Genomic DNA, 17524 nt, shown 5'->3' on the forward strand with positions numbered 1-17524 from the left:
ACATCTTTGGACTGTGGGAGGAAACCGGAGCACCCGGAGGAAACCCACGCAGACACGGGAAGAATGTGCAGACTCCGCACAGACAGTGACCCAAGCCGGGAATCGACCCTGAGACCCTGGAGCTGTGAAGCAACAGTACTAATCACTGTGCTACCGTACTGCTTCCATCACCTTTTTAGGCACAGCATTCCAGGACTCATTAACAATAAATAAATTAATTCTCAATCTTTGGTTCTTAAATGAATCACTTAGAATATATTTCCTTCCTGATTATGAAACTGTTTCTTCATATTTACTCCATCAAAACCCCTCATTATTTTGAACACTTCTATTAGCAGCAGCGCAGCACAGTGGCTGGCACTGTTGCTTCACAGCTCCAGAGTCCCAGGTTCGATTCCTGGCTTGGGCCACTGCCTGTGTGGAGTCTGCACGTTCTCCACGGCTGCTCCGGTTTCCTCCCACAAGTCCCAAAAGACGTGCTATTAGGTAATTTTGACATTCTGAATTCTCCCTCGGTGTACCGGAACATATAAGCAGTTCAGTTTTCACAGTAACTTCATTGCAGTGTTAATGTACGCCTACTTGTGACAATAAAGATTATTGTTATTAAAGATTATTATTATTAGAGTCAGAGTAATAACAGTACAAAAGGAGACAATTCAGCCCATCAAATAGAAGCAACTTTCCGCATCATCTCTGCTTCCAGCACCATTGTGGTCAGCAATTTCCAAAACCTTCCTGCTCACGGTAGAATTTCCACCTAATATCTTCCTTGCATTTCTTCATAAAACCTTAAATCTGTACACCCTCATCTTTTTATCATCAGCTTCTCTCTGTCGATCTTATCTAAAACGATCATTGTCTATCGAATATCCGATTAGGACTCCAGGGAGAACATACCCAGTTTTTCCAATCCAACTTTGTAACTAAAATCCCTCATCTCTGGAACCATTCTGGTAAATCTCCTTTTGTATTCTCTCAAGGACCCTCGCCTCCTTCCTAAAGTGTGATGACCATAACTGGACTTGCTCTGAATCTAAACAGAGTTGTATAAAAGTTCAGTATAATTTCTCCACTTTTGTACTCAACTACCTTGAGTTATGAAGCTAAAGATCGCATATACTTTGCTAATTTTCCTCTAAATATACCCTACCCCTTCAACGATCTCTGCACATTAACCATGCACCCACTTTACAACCAGTATCATTAAGTCTATGTTGTATCTTCCTGTCCTTTCTGCCAGACAGTTCAAGGCAGCACCTTCCTAACCCATGACCACTATCATCTCCAAGGACAGGTACAACAGTCATATTGGAACACCACCATCTGGAGGCTCCCCTCCAAGTCACTTACCATCCTGACTTGGAAATGTATCACCATTCCTTCACTGTCACTGAGTCAAAATCTTGGAATTTGTTTTAGGGCGGCAAGCTAACACAATGATTAGCACTGCTGTCTCACAGCACCAGGGACCTGGGTTCAATTCCAGCCTTGGTTGACTGTGTGAAGTTTGCACCTTCTCCCTGTGTCTGCATGGATTTCCTCCGGGTGCTCCGGTTTCCTCCCAAAGTCAAAAGCTGTGAGGTTAGATGGATTGGCCATGGTAAAATTGCCCCTTAGTGTCCAGGGATGTGCAGATTAAGTAGGATCATGGGTTATCGAGTCAGGGCGGGAAGTGAGCCTAGTTAGGGTTTCTTTCAGAGGGTCAGTGCAGACTTGTTGGGTCGAATGGCTTCCTTCTGCACTGCAGGAAATCTATGGTTCTAATTCCCTCCCAAACAGCATTCTGGGTGTACCTACACCTCATTGACTGCAACCATTCAAGAAGGCAGCTCACCACCTTATTCTCAAGTGCGATTAGGGATGAGCCTAGTTGGCGTCCCACTAATGAATGAGGTAAAAACCAAGTGAGGTCGTTGAGGCAGATAGTTAACGACTTTTAAGACTTATCTGGATAGACACATGAACAGACGGGGTATAGAAGGATTCAGGCGGTTGGTCTAGAGAGGACACGTGATCGGCGCAGGCTTGGAGGGCCGAAGGGCCTGTTCCTGTGCAGTATTGTTCTTTGCTCTTTGTTCTTTGTAACTCTCTAAAATTGTATAATTGGGTTTATATTACTTCTCTTCATTCTGACTACACAAATGAATTATTTCACACTTGTTAAATCTGTGTTGAATTTTTTTTATTTGTGCATGAGATGTGGGTGTTGCTGGATAAGCCAGCATTTATTACCCATACCTGAGGGCAACTAAATGTTAACCACATTTCTGTGGGTCTGGAGTCAGACGTTAGTCAGACAAAGTAAAAATAGCACTAATGAACCTGATGGGTTTTTACAACAATCGATCATTATTAGGGTTTTAAAGGGCAGCACGGTGGCGCAGTGGGTTAGCCCTGCAGCCTCACGGCGCCGAGGTCCCAGGTTTGATCCCGGCTCTGGGTCTCTGTCCGTGTGGAATTTGCACATTCTCCCCGTGTTTGCGTCGGTTTCGTCCCCACAACCCAGCACGGGGCATGGGGCAGCACGGTAGCATTGTGGATAGCGCAATTGCTTCTCAGCTCCAGGGTCCCAGGTTCGATTCCGGCTTGGGTCACTGTCTGTGCGGAGTCTGCACATCCTCCCCGTGTGTGCGTGGGTTTCCCCCGGGTGCTCCGGTTTCCTCCCACAGCCCAAAGATGTGCAGGTTAGGTGGATTGGCCATGATAAATTGCCCTTAGTGTCCAAAATTTCCCTTAGTGTTGGGTGGGGTTACTGGGTTATGGGGATAGGGTGCTCTTTCCAGGAGCCGGTGCAGACTCGACGGGCCGAATGGCCTCCTCCTGCACTGTAAATTCTATGATAATCTATGAACCCAAAAGATGTGCAGGCTAGGTGGATTGGCCACGCTAAAATTTCCCCTTAATTGGAAAAAATGAATTGGATGCTGAAAATTTGTTTAAAAAATATTAAAAATAAATAAATAAATACATAAATTATTAGGCTTTTAATTCCAGATTCTGAATGAATTCAAATTTCACCATCTGCTTGGTGGGTTCGAACCCAAGTCCCATAGGATTACCCTGGAGCTCTGGATTACTAGTCAAGCAACAATGCCACGATGCCACTGTGCGATGAATATAACTAATTGTCATACTTCATAGTTTGTATTTTTTCAGTAATATTATTAAAACCCAGGTTAAAATGTGTCTGTTAGAGCTGTGATTGAAAGTGAGGTAATCCGTAATTTTGCAGGGGAAGTGTTTTGCTAATAGATGTTAAAAACCATTTTCCCAGTTTGCAGATATAGAGCTAATGTAATGTTGCAATGGTCTGAAACAAGTCAATGCACATCTCGTAACAAGAGACAAAAGAATGCTTTGTGCTTTGAGTGCAGCTGGTGAAGTCAATGGGAAGAACCAGGGGCGTCATTCTCCGACCCCCCGCCGGGTCGGAGAATGGCCGTTGGCCGCCGTGAATCCCGCCCCCGCCCCCGCTGAAGTCTCCGCTCCCGGAGATTGGGCGGGGGCGGGAATCGGGCCGCGCCGGTTGGCGGGACCCCCCGCTGGATTCTCCGGCCCAGATGGGCCGAAGTCCCACCCAGGAATTGCCTGTCCCGCCGGCGTAAATCAAACCTGGTATTTACCGGCGGGACCAGGCGGCGCGGGCGGGCTCCGGGGTCCTGGGGGGGGCCGCGGGGCGATCTGACCCCGGGGGGTGCCCCCACGGTGGCCTGGCCCGCGATTGGGGCCCACCGATCCGCGGGCGGGCCTGTGCCGTGGGGGCACTCTTTCCCTTCCGCCTCCGCTACGGCCTCCACCATGGCGGAGGCAGAAGAGACTCTCCCCACTGCGCATGCGCGGGAAACTGACAGCGGCCACTGACGCTCCCGCGCATGCGCTGGGAAACTGACAGCGGCCGCTGACGCTCCCGCGCATGCGCCGCATTTCCGCGCCAGCTGGCGGGGAAACAAACGCCATTTCCGCCAGCTGGCGGGGCGGAAATCCCTCCAGCGTCGGCCTAGCCCCTCAATGTTGGGGCTAGGCCGCCAAAGATGCGGAGCCTTCTGCACCTTTGGGCCGGCGCGATGCCCGTCTGATTGGCGCCGGCTTTGGCGCCAGTCGGCGGACATCCCGCCGTTGGGGGAGAATTTCGCCCCAGGTCTGTCTGGACAAAGTCGCTTCAAGAGCTCGGAGACATAGTATTACAGATAGTATAACAGCTGTAGAAAGGCAGTTCGAGGAGGATCTGCCTACTGAGGTAGTATGGGTTGAAGTCCGAAATAGGAAAGGAGCAGTCACCTCGTTGGGAGTTTTCTATAGGCCGCCCAATAGTAGCAGAGATGTGGAAGAAGAGATTGGGAAACAGCTTTTGGAAAGGTGCAGAAGTCACAGGGTAGTAGTCATGGGTGACTTCAACTTCCCAAATATTGAGTGGAAACTCTTTAGATCAAATGGTTTGGATGGAGTAGTGTTTGTGCAGCGTGTCCAGGAAGCTTCTCTAACACAATATGTATATTGCCCGACCAGAGGGGAGGCCAGATTGGATTTGGTACTTGGTAATGAACCAGGGCAAGTGATAGATTTGTTAGTGGGGGAGCGTTTTGGAGATAGTGACCACAATTCTGTGACTTTCACTTTAGTAATGGAGAGGGATAGGTGTGTGCAACAGGGCAAGGTTTACAATTGGGGGGAAGGGTAAATACGATGCTGTCAGACAAGAACTGAAGTGCATAAATTGGGAACATAGGCTGTCAGGGAAGGACACAATTAAAATGTGGAACTTGTTCAAGGAACAGATACCAGGTGTCCTTGATATGTATGTCCCTGTCAGGCAGGGAAGAGATGGTCGAGTGAGGGAACCATGGTTGACAAGACAGGTTGAATGTCTTGTTAAGAGGAAGAAGGATACTTATGTAAAGCTGAGGAAACAAGGTTCAGACAGGGCACTGGAGGGATACAAGATAACCAGGAGGGAACTGAAGAAAGGGATTAGGAGAGCTAAGAGGGGGCATGAAAAATCTTTGGCGGGTAGGATCAAGGAAAACCCCAAGGCCTTTTACACATATGTGAGAAATATGAGAATAACTAGAGCGAGGGTAGGTCCGATCAAGCACAGTAGCGGGAGATTGTGTCTTGAGTCTGAAGAGATAGGAGAGGTCTTGAACGAGTACTTTTCTTCTGTATTTATGAATTGGAGAGGACAGTGTGAAACAAATTGGTAAGCTCGAGGAGATACTTGTTAGGAAGGAAGATGTGTTGGGCATTTTGAAAAATTTGAGGATAGACAAGTCCCCCAGGCCTGAAGGGATATATCCAAGGATTCTATGGGAAGCAAGAGATGAAATTGCAGAGCCGTTGGCAATGATCTTTTCATCCTCACTGTCAACAGGGGTGGTACCAGGGGATTGGAGAGTGGCGAATGTCGTGCCCCTGTTCAAAAAGGGAATAGGGATAACCCTGGGAATTACAGGCCAGTTAGTCTTACTTTGGTGGTAGGCAAAGTAATGGAAAGGGTACTGAGGGAGAGGATTTCTGAGCATCTGGAAAAACAGTGCTTGATTTGGGATAGTCAGCATGGATTTGTGAGGGGTAGGTCTTGCCTCACAAGTCTTATTGATTTCTTTGAGGAGGTGACCAAGCACGTGGATGAAGGTAAAGCAGTGGATGTAGTGTACATGGATTTTAGTAAGTCATTTGATAAGGTTCCCCATGGTAGGCTTATGCAGAAGGTAAGGAGGCATGGGATAGTGGGGAATTTGGCCAGTTGGATAACAAACTGGCTGGCCAATAGAAGTCAGAGAGTGGTGGTGGATGGCAAATATTCAGCCTGGAACCCAGTTACCAGTGGCGTACCACAGGGATAGCTTCTGGGTCCTCTGCTGTTTGTGATTTTCATTAATGACTTGGATGAGGGAGTTGAAGGGTGGGTCAGTACATTTTCAGACGTTACGAAGATTGGTGGAGTTGTGGATAGTGAGGAGGGCTGTTGTCGGCTGCAAAGAGACATAGATAGGATGCAGAGCTGGGCTGAGAAGTGGCAGATGGAGTTTAACTCTGAAAAGTAGGAGGTTGTCCATTTTGGAAGGACAAATATGAATGCGGAATACAGGGTTAACGGTCAGGTTCTTGGCAATGTGGAGGAGCAGAGAGATCTTGGGGTCTATGTTCATAGATCTTTGAAAGTTGCCACTCAAGTAGATAGAGCAGTGCAGAAGGCCTCTGGTGTGCTAGCGTTCATTAGCAGAGGGGTTGAATTTAAGAGACGTGAGGTGATGATGCAGCTGTACAAAACTTTGGTAAGGCCACATTTGGAGTACTGTGTGCAGTTCTGTTCGCCTCATTATAGGAAGGATGTGGAAGCTTTGGAAAAGGTGCAAAGGAGATTTACCAGGATGTTGCCTGGAATGGAGAGTAGGTCTTACGAGGAAAGGTTGAGGGTGCTAGGCCTTTTCTCAGTAGAACGGAGAAGGATGAGGGGCGACATGATAGAGGTTTATAAGATGATCAGGGGAATAGATAGAATAGACAGTCAGATACTTTTTCCCCGGGTGGAAAAAACCATTACAAGAGGACATCAATTTAAGGTGAATGGTGGAAGATATAGGGGGGATGTCAGAGGTAGGTTCTTTACCCAGAGAGTAGTGGGGGCATGGAATGCACTGCCTGTGGAAGTAATTGAGTCGGAAACATTAGGGACCTTCAAGCGGCTATTGGATAGGTACATGGATTACGGTAGAATGCTGGGGTGTAGATTGATTTGTTCCTAATCTAGGACAAAAGTTCGGCACAGCATTGTGGGCCGAAGGGCCTGTTCTGTGCTGTATTTTTCTGTGTTCTATATTCTATGAAGCTAAGCAGAAGATTTCCATCCTAGTCCTCATCGCTCCAGACCAAGTAAAACCTGGTTATTAACTTTATAAAGAAGTGGTATTTGAAATATATAGGGTGATTAATTGGAATGTTGAGGCACATTTCAGGAAGCAAGATAAGATGTTGCAACTGTAAAGCTATTTCCTTGTTGCTCATGTGCTTAATTCTGTGTTCAAATTAAAGCTTGTTTTTAACTTAAACTCTCTCGACTGGTCAGTGTCATCACCTCTGTGGTGCTGTAACCTTTCCTCACAGTTTTATCAAATGCAAATAGTTGGGTTCTGGTCCCAATCTGTCTCCCATTAAATCTGTTAAAATTACATCTTTATTACACAGTGATTTGGCACGGTGGCATTGTGGTTAGCACAGTTGCTTAACAGTCCAGGGTCCCAGGTTCGATTCCCGGCTTGGGTCACCGTCTGTGCGGAGTCTGCACATTCTCCCCTTGCCTGCGTGGGTTTCCTCCGGGTGCTTTGGTTTCCTCCCACAGTCTAAAAGATGTGCAGGTTAGGTGGATTAGCCATGCTAAATTGTCCTTAGTGTAAAAGGTTAGGTTACTGGGTTACGGGGATAGGGAGGCGGCGATGGCTGAAATAGGGTGCTCTTTCCAAGGGCCGGTGCAGACTCGATGGGCCGAGTGGCCTTCTTCTACACTGTAAATTCTATGATTCTATCTGTACATTACCTGCATCTATACCTTTCTTTTTTAAAATAAATGTAGAATACCCAATTCATTTTTTCCAATTAAGGGGCAATTTAGCGTGTTCAATCATAGAATCATAGAATTTACAGTGCAGAAGGAGGCCATTTGGTCCATCGAGTCTACACCGGCTCTTGGAAAGAGCACCCTACCCAAGCCCACACTTCCACCCAATCCCCATAACCCAGTAACCCCACCCAACACTAAGGGCAATTTTGGACACTAAGGGCAATTTAGCATGGCCAATCCACCTAACCTGCACATCTTTGGACTGTGGGAGGAAACCGGAGCACCCGGAGGAAACCCACGCACACACGGGGAGGATGTGCAGACTCCGCACAGACAATGACCCAAGCCGGAATCGAACCTGGGACCCTGGAGCTGTGAAGCAATTGTGCTATCCACAATTCTACCGTGCTGCACCTACCTTGCACATTTTTGGGTTGTGGGGGCGAAACCCATGCAAACACGGGGAGAACGTGCAAACTCCACACGGACAGTGACCCAGAGCCGGGATCGAACCTGGGACCTCAGTGCCATGAGACTGCAGTGCTAACCACTGTGCCACCGTGCTGCCCTATCCATACCTTTCTGACGTGTACCACTATTTTTCTCAATGCTTGTTGCACATCCTTGTTTTGTGTCATCCAGATATTTTGAAATTACATCTTATGTACCCATTTCCACATTATTAATATATATATTAAAAAGCATTGGTCCTAATACTGACCCAGGGTATCAGCACCATGAACTTTCCTCCAATCCGAAAAACAAGCATTCACCACAAGTCTATAAGGGACCTGAAACATTAACTGTTTTTCTTCAGAGCCTGATCTTCTGAGCATTTGCTGCATTTTTGTTTTTTATTTCAAATTTCCAGCAGCAACAGTACATTTTTGCATTCACCTTAACTTTCTGCGTCATATTCTTTTGCCAATTTTATACCAATTCTGACACTCTTTAATTCCATGAACTTTAAATTTGCTCATATTACAATTTGTCAATGTGTTTGAAAGTCTCTGAACTACATTGTTCTCATTAACCCTTTCCATGACCTCATCAAAAAACAAGGTCAAATTTATCAAACTCTAAGATCTCAATAATCTTCTGTCTCATAATGAATCTAATGGCTCATTTTCCTTTAATAAATCTGTGCCTCACTAACTTGATTGAGTTTTTTGAGGAGGTGACAAAGATGATCGATGAGGGGAGGGCAGTGCATGTTGTTTACATGGACTTCAGTAAAGCTTTTGACTAAGGTACCTCATGGCAGATTGGTGCAAAAGGTGAAGTCACACGACATCAGAGATGAGGTGGCGAGATGGATACAGAACTGGCTCGATCACAGAAGGAAAAGAAAACCAGTAGAAGTTTTTCTGAATGGAAGTTTGTGACTAGTGGTGTTCCACCGAGATCTGTGCTGGGGCCTCTGTTGTTTGCAGCGTACATAAACAATTTGGAGGAAAATGTAGCTGGTATGATTAGTAAGTTCGCGGATGACACCAAGGTTGGTGGAGTGGCAGATAGTGTTGAGGACTGTCAGAGGATACAGCAGGACATAGATAGGTTGGAGACTTGGGCAGAAAAATGGCAAATGGAGTTTAATCCAGAAAAATGTGAGGTAATGCATTTTAGTAGGTCTAATATAGAGGGGAAATATACATTAAATAGCAAAACTCTTAGGAATATAGAAAGTCAGAGAGATCTGGGCGTGCAGGTCCACAGATCTTTGAAAGTGACAACACAAGTGGACAAAGTAGTCAAGAAAGCATACGGAATGCTTGCCTTCATTGGACGGGCCATCAAGTATAAAAACTGGCAAGTCATGCTGCAGTTGTATACATAGAAGATAGGAGCAGGAGGAGGCCTTTTGGGCCTTGGTAAGGCCACACTTGGAATATTGTGCACAATTCTGGTCGCCACACTGTCAGGAAAATGTGGAGGCTTTGGAGAACGTGCAGTGGAGGTTTGCCAGGATGTTGCCTGGTCTGGAGAATGTTAGCTCTGCGATGTTAGCTAGCTGGACTCGGACTGTTTTCATTAGAATGACGGAGGTTGAGGGATGAACTGATAGAGGTCTACAAGATTATGAGGAGCATGGATTGAGTGGATGGGCAGGCACTCTTTCCCAGGGTGGAGGAGTCAGTCACCAGGAGGCATAGGTTGAAGGTCCATGGGGCAAAGTTTAGAGGAGATGTGCGGGGTAGGTTTTTCACACAGAGGGTGGTGAGTGCCTGGAACGCGTTACCAGGGGAGATTGTGGAAGCAGATACATTGAGGCGTTCAAAGGCATCTTGACTAATACATGGATAGGATGGGGAGAGAGGGATACGGCACAAGGAAGTGCTGAGAGTTTTGGCCAAGGGTGGTATCATGACCGGTACAGGGTTGGAGGGCCGAAGAGCCTGTTCCTGTGCTGTATTGTTCTTTGTTCTATGTTCTTTGTTCTTTTAAACCTAGATTTTTCCTAATTCAAATTAATTTGTCCAGGATCATTGTTTCTAAACGTTTTCCCTCAATTGATGTTCGTTGACCAACTTCAGTTGCAATTACCCTTAAAAGTGACTTTCACCAATTTTTTTTTTTTTACAGGTCCCGTCAGACAAGCCTACAGGAGGAAACCAACCCACCAGGATTAAATGGTATAATTTGTCCCATGTGAGCTAATCCATAATGTCGGGCTGTTCACTAGTATCTATGTTAGTTTATAAAAAATTATTTCATAGGATGTGGGCATCACTGGTAAGGCCAGCTTTTGTTTCCCATTGTTGCTAACTTTTGGTTGGTTCAATTGACTCTGTTTTATAACCTTTGCTCTAGAGTCGCCAGGTATCTTTATGATACCGCCACGAGGTTCAAGTTCAAGTAATGATCAATAATTCAATACACCAATTAGTAAGATTCAAATCAAAGCACATTTATTATACACAGTAAATCACTACTCATGCATAAACTCTACTTTCTAAGCTATTTCTATCACTAACAGGCCTGTACTTAGCTTCGGACTGGCCCACCAGGTCAGGGGAACAAATGGCCTTTCATTCGGGTTCTGAGTCTGCGGGATTCAAAAGCTGGTATGGACTGGTAGCTAGGAGCGCCTATCTCGTAGCGAGCATTGACTTAAGACTTACGTTCTTTGGGGGCAGCTGGACAGGTCACTGTCAAGGGTTGGTTCGCATTGCTGAGTGACCCTGTCAAGAAGGACGATTTGAACTTGGGGCTTTACTTTATAGTCCCCAGGGGCTTACCGCCTTTCGGGGTGGACCCCGTACCTAGTTTCAAGTGATTGGACTTCGTTCCAATCGCTTGGTTCAATTTCTCCAATACTGGAGCTGTTCCCTTATCGTTGGGCGGTCTTTATGTGTCCGTTAACCTCTTTTGCGTTGGCTCCAAGTCTGGCTTGGCCTGGTTTACCTCAAATGTTTTGATTGTTCCCGGGGATCGCTCATTACTATGTAGATGGCTGCTACATTACTATGCAGATGGCTGCTTGTATCGATGCTGTCTGGGCTTTTGCAGAGTCTAATACACGGTAAACATGCACCTGCTAGTTTTTGCCTGTGTTGGCTGAATTTCCCTTCAGCCTTTGCTGTTCTCCATTTTACGTCGGGAAGTGGCCAACCCAGGTGGCTACTCTCCCTCCTTGTGATCCTAATGCGAAGCGTGAAGGATCACATAACTTCGTCGTCTTCATTCCCTGACCCGGCGAGCACTCTTCTATGGCATCTACACTGACCCTAACTATGCAAGAACATTTTCACTGACAATTCTAAGTGGCGCTATGTCAAAACAGGGACTTGCATTACAAAATAAGAAAAACGGTACCTCTAACTGTCCTTAATAAACTACACTCACTCAAACATTCAATCATACTAACTTCCTAAACAATACAAACAAAATCATAGCAGCATTATTCACATTTTTCCTGGCTTGGCAGTCAAGCTCAGGATTGTACAATCGCTCATGAAACACATTTCTTTATTCACAAAAAAACCGCAAACAAATGTTCTTTATTATAGATCACGGGGGTCGGGGGTCTGGTCATAACCGAAAATAGGGGATCTGATCCTATATACCGGGGTTCGAGCGCGGTAGGCTCTCCTTCTCCATTTCCTCAGACGAATAGTCTGCACGATGCAGCAGAGTATCGCCAATACTAGTAGAGATTCTATCAAGTAGGACAGGGAGTTCCAGGTTATAAACCTGTCACACCAAGATGGTGTGGTGTCGTTTGTGACTGGGATCTGGGTACTATGGGAAAGTGAATCATTAACGGCTGGGGGGGGATTGGGATCAGGGGGTTCGCGTTCGCGCGCAACCAAATTTTCAGTAGGGCAATGAGCAACACGGAGGATGTCCTCATGGTTCTTTTCCTTTCTCTTCTCTTCTCTTCTCTTCGCTGGAGCTTCTGGGGTTCTGTGGGATCAAGCATAGTGTCTGTTACTATCTTGGTTTAATATCTCGTCTGTTAGTATGTCTGTCCTTCAGTGCCAATTCTCCCTTTATGATTTGTCACCATGTGTGACTCACTCATTTTTTTTATACTGAATATTCAGGACCAGACACACTTAAAAGTACTGAAACAGTGCGAGCCGTCTCGCAGGCTGTGCGATTTACCATCCAAATGTCTGAGGATGTAAATAGCATAAGGTTGGCAACCTAAGGGTTACCTGAAAACAAACCAAAACGTTTTGAACGGAAATTGCCAAAATGAGGTGCGTATGGGCCACGACGGGTAAGATTTGGATGGAATCCCCGGGTAGGACGGCAACCAATGCCGTGTGTGCTCTACCGAGCGTAGCTGACCAGAGGGGCGTTCCCAGACAGGCGGGTCCCAATGCTGTTTCTCCACTGCCTGAGCAACCGACAAGAACGGGCAAGAAATGTAGTCATCGTGGGGGGTTGCTGTATTGGTTCTTCCTTCGAACCAGAAGGGTAGTTACGAACGGGGGTCTGTGTTTCTGTCGACAGACGAGTTCCTCTGAACTGGCGTCTGGGACATTAACAAGTCTCTGTGGACAGACTAGTTCCTCTGAACTAGCGTCCGGGACAAACTAGATTCTCTGACTGCCAGTGGGCGTCAGAAGGGTGGTGGCGTGGGGCTGTGAAAAAAATATTTTCCAGTCTTACATACAACATTTAGCAATACAATTACAAACAACATAAAACATGCTGCAGGTTCCATCAGAAAGGACACCGTTTTCTCCCTAGTGGTTCCTTATTAAAACATCATCTAGACACCTCAGTTATCGGTTGCGAACAGGGTCGCAAAGGGGTTCTCATTTTGGGAGTCAGACTCCAAGTCGTCATCTTCTCCCGGATGCCAAACTCTCGAGTGTATCAGGGCGGATAGGGCTGCATGGTGTGATTTGGGATCCCTCTCGTCATTCCGGACTAGTCTGTATGAGTTATCTCGGTGCCAGAAGGTGGTGTCTAGTTCTGTGGGGACGGAGTTAGGGTCGTCATTGTAGGTCAGTGGTCGGTGGTGGGGTTTGCTTAGGAAAGTGATCATGAAGGGATCACTCGATTTGTGGTCAGATTCGCTGGGTATGGGTCCTGTTGCATGGGGATAGTGGGGAGACGTGCTGTGGCCATTGTCCGAGTCACAGTCGCTGTCGCTGCTGCTGCAGTCTGTTGGCGTTCCGGGGCGGAGTGTATAGCTCGGGGGTGGAGTCGGGGTTGAGTCCGTGGCTGGGCTGGACGTGTTGGGGAAGGGTAGGGTTACGTTGGCTGGGGGCGGGGCGTGGTCTGCTGCGTCGAGCATGACGTGGTGTGTGTGGTTAGACTGTGTTCCATATGCCTTAAGTTGATTGATATGGAACCACGCAGTCTTACCGTTGGGATACTTTATTTTGTAGACGGAAGGGCTTACTTTGTCTGCAATGGAGTACGGACCCGAATATTTAGGTGACAGGAATGTGCTGGGGTTGTATACGGAGAGCTTGACTTGCTGTCCTACACTGTACTCAGTCGCATGCACTGTCTTATCGAAACAGGCCTTGCTCTGTTTCTTTCTTGTGCCCAATTTCACTGCGGCTGCTAGCTAAGCCGTTTTAACATTCTGTAGCAGTTTTTCTACTGCTTTCTCATGTGTGAGGGCCGTCACCTCGGGGCTGGTCAAATTTAATCCCAATAGAAATTCTGTGCCTTTCATGGGGCGTCCGGTCTTGAGGGTGTGTGGGGTGTAACCTGTAGATGTTGAAACTGTATTTCGCAAAAACATCAGCGCAAAAGGGAGGACTGAATCCCAAGTGGTGTTGTTTTGCTGGACCATTTTTCTGAGGATGGATTTTAGGGTCCGATTCATGCGCTCCACGATACCACTTGACTGGGGGTGGTATGCGATGTGGAATTTTTGGGTAATGCCAAATATCGTGAGGACGTTCTTCATGACACGTCCCGTAAAATTGGAACCTTGGTCGGATTCAATGCTGCCGGGGAGTCCCCATCTCGTAACGATGTGGTGGGTTAAAATCTTGGCTGTGGTCTTTGCCATGTTCGTCCTGGATGGGAATGCTTCTACCCATTTTGTAAACGTGTCTATCACCACGAGTACATATTTATAACCATTCCTGCAAGGGGACAATGGTCCAATATAATCAATCTGGAGGTTAGTCCAGGGGCCGTTAACGGGTCGGGTGAGACTAAGCTGAACCTTTTTTGCGTATCTGTCCAGGTTGTTCTGGGCACAGATAAGGCAATTCTCAACGTAGTGAGTTACATCGTTTTTTAAACTCGGCCACCAACAGAGCTGCCTGAGGTGGGCTGTAGTGGGATCAATTCCCTGATGTCCATGACTGTCATGGAACAAACAAATGAGCTGATTCCTGTCCTGTTCAGGAAGCACATAAAAGGTGTCTTTTAACACCACACCGTCATGTGTGGTCAAAGCATTTTTAAATCTCTCGTAAGGTGCCGTAAATATTCCTTTCAAAATCTCCCTGAGATTGCTATCCTGCTTCTGGGCCTCCACTAAATCCTGGATATTAGTCTGCAAGACCTGAACTGCATTCACTGGTGCGCTTTCGGGGGGTGTCCAAAAATATCCGTGCCTGGAACCTGCTTTTGTCAGTGCGTCGGCTCTTACATTTCCAGGGGAGGAAGAACAGTGGTGACTACGAACTTTAACTATTCCAAAAGTCCTGTTCTGTGCCTTTTCTAGAATGTGATGGAGCAATGGGGCTGAAGAGAGGGGTTTTCCATCTGCGGAAACAAATCCTCTTGCTTTCCACAGGGGTAGGAAGTCCGTAAGGCTGTTGCAGACATAGAGGCTGTCCGAATATATGTCTGCTGGGCTGGGGAAGGAATCTGGGTGTTCCACTATGTATGCGATGGCCGCAAGTTCTGCTGCCTGCGTGCCTAAGTGTCCTGGAAGTTTTATTGCTATTTCTTCTAGGGCGCGTCCCTGCGCGTCCTCGACATAAATGCCGCATCCTGTTATGCGCTTCCCTTCTAATATTGTGGAAGATCCATCCACATATATCCTATGGGTTCGCACGTGTCTGTGTGCTTGGGGCTCTGGGTTGAACTACCTATCTTTCGGGGGGGGGGGGGGGGGTTAGCAATAAAGGGGCCTGTGTTGCGGTGTGGAGAGATAATTTCACATTCATGGGGGGTTCCGGGGTACTGTAGGTTATCGGCTGAAAAAGTATGGGTCTTGGTCCTTTTAACAGTAATGTCCCATCCCTGCAAAAGAAGGGTCCATCTAGCTGCTCTAATCTGACTAACTGTACCGTCCTTGAGTTGTCCGTCAAGTAAAAGTTGGATGGGGGTGTGTTCCGTGAGGATTGTGATGGGGTTTAGTCCGGTTAGGTAAGAAAAATACTGTACTGCCCAAAAAACTGCGAGCAGGTGCCTTTCACAGGCTGAAAATCCCTGCTTCACAGCGTCTAAGCGGGCGTGGAACTCTTCGCAGTGCCCGTCTGTTGCGCCGTAGCAGGGAGCCATCAGCCATGCGGACAAGGAACGATCTTGGGGCCACTTGTTTGATCACAACAGCTGTGGCTGACCAGCCGCCCTCACGCAACTGGACACGAACATGATCAGTTGGGGCCAGCTCGGGTAGATCGTGGCATGAGCATTGTATGTGGCTTTCTGTTGGGCCTGTGACTGCTGCATTTTCTGTAAGACCGTGAGGTGGTCAAGGTCTGGAACATGGATGACTGGAACTGTGGTCCTCAGAGTGCGATTCATGAGCATCTGCACTGGAGACAACCCAGTGGACAGTGGGGTTGCCCTGTATGCCAGCATCGCCAGGTTGAAGTCGGAGCCTGAGTCTGCAGCTTTGCACAGCAACCGCTTTACAATATGGACCCCTTTCTCGGCCTTCCCGTTTGACTGCGGGTAGTGGGGACTGGAGCTTACGTGATGGAAGTTGTAGGGCTGTGCAAAATCAGACCATTCCTGGCTGTAAAAGCAAGGACCGTTGTTGCTCATTACCGTGAGCGGAATCCCATGCCTGGCAAACATTTCTTTGAAGACTTTGATTACCGCCTTCGACATGAGATCGGACAGTTTCACCACTTCTGGGTAACTGGAGAAGTAGTCGACCAGGAGTACATAGTCACGCCCCTTGGCGTGGAAAAGTCTACACCTACTTTGGACCATGGAGAGGTCACAATCTCGTGCTGTTGCAGTGTTTCCTTGGGTTGAGCTGGTTGAAACTTCTGACAGGTAGGGCAGTTGAGGACTGTGTCGGCAATGGCCTGGCTGATGCCCGGCCAATAGACCACCTCCAAAGCTCGGTGTCAGCATTTCTCGGTCCCAAGGTGACCCTCATGGAGTTGGCCCAGCACAATAGCCCGCATGCTCTGAGGAATTACGACCCTGCAGAGTGTCAGACGGATTCCCTCCACCACCATCAGGTCATCTTTCACATTATAGAACTGAGGACATTGTCCCTTCTGCCAGCCATTGGTCAGGTGCTGCATCACACGCTGCAGCAGAAGATCCTTGGCCGTCTCCTCACGAATTTGGACCACCCGTTCGTCAGAGGCTGGAAGGTTAGTGGCACACAACTGCACTTGCACTTCTATGTGGCAGATGAAGTCACTTTGTTCACACGGCGTGGTAATGGACCTGGATAGGGCATCTGCAATGATCAGCTCTTTGCCTGGCTGTAGACAAGTTCGAAGACATAGCGGCGAATTCGCTGTAACCGAGGTGTCATGTCATTTAAATCCTTTTGGATTATATGGACTAGAGGCCTGTGGTCCGTTTGTACCGTGAATTTCGGCAGGTCATAAACGTAGTCGTGAAACTTGACTATTCCTGTCAGGAGGCCCAGGCACTCCTTCTCAATCTCAGCGTAGCATTGCTCAGTGGGCGTCATGGCCCTGGAGGCATACGCCACTGGAGCCCAGGACAAGGAGTCATCTTGCTGAAGGAGCACCGCCCCAATACCGTCCTGGCTTGCATCAGTCGATATCTTGGTTTCCTTGGTTGGGTCGAAGAACGCTAGAACCGGGGCTGTGGTGAGCTTTGCTTTCAGCTCACGCCATTCCGCTTCATGTGTGGGCAGCCACTGGAATTCCTTCAACTTCTTGACGAGGTGGCGGAGGGCCGTGGTGTGGGATGCCATATTGGGAATGAATTTCCCGAAGAAGTTGACCATCCCGAGGAAGCGGAGGACTGCCTTCTTGTCCTCCGGGGTCTTCATGGCGTTGATCGCCGAGACCTTGTCGGCATCTGGCCGCACACCCTGCTGCAAGATTTGGTCACCCAGGAACTTAATATCCGATTGACCAAATGAGCACTTGGCCCTGTTGAGCTGGAGACCTGGGGCAGGATTCTCCGACACCCCGCCGGGCCGGAGAATCGCTGGGGGCTGGCGTGAATCCCGCCCCCGCTGTGTCTCGAAATCTCCGCCACCAGAGATTCGGCGGGGGCGGGAATCGCGCCGTGCCGGTCGGCTGGCCCCCCACCTGGCGATTCTCTACCCCGCGATGGGCCGAAGTCCCGCCGCTGTCAACC

General features: G+C 47.9%; 1 protein-coding gene across 1 annotated transcript in view; it reads left to right on the top strand.

The window, feature by feature from the left end:
* The window catches only part of tespa1 (thymocyte expressed, positive selection associated 1), a 298936-nt gene that overhangs the window by 91916 nt on the left and 189496 nt on the right, over positions 1-17524 (top strand). The window contains exon 4 of the mRNA XM_072486878.1: positions 10145-10194. Coding sequence (XP_072342979.1) covers positions 10145-10194 — 50 coding nt within the window. The remainder of the gene's footprint in view (positions 1-10144; positions 10195-17524) is intronic.

This window comes from Scyliorhinus torazame, chromosome 21, assembly GCF_047496885.1.
Source record: "Scyliorhinus torazame isolate Kashiwa2021f chromosome 21, sScyTor2.1, whole genome shotgun sequence".
Classification (NCBI taxonomy): domain Eukaryota; kingdom Metazoa; phylum Chordata; class Chondrichthyes; order Carcharhiniformes; family Scyliorhinidae; genus Scyliorhinus; species Scyliorhinus torazame.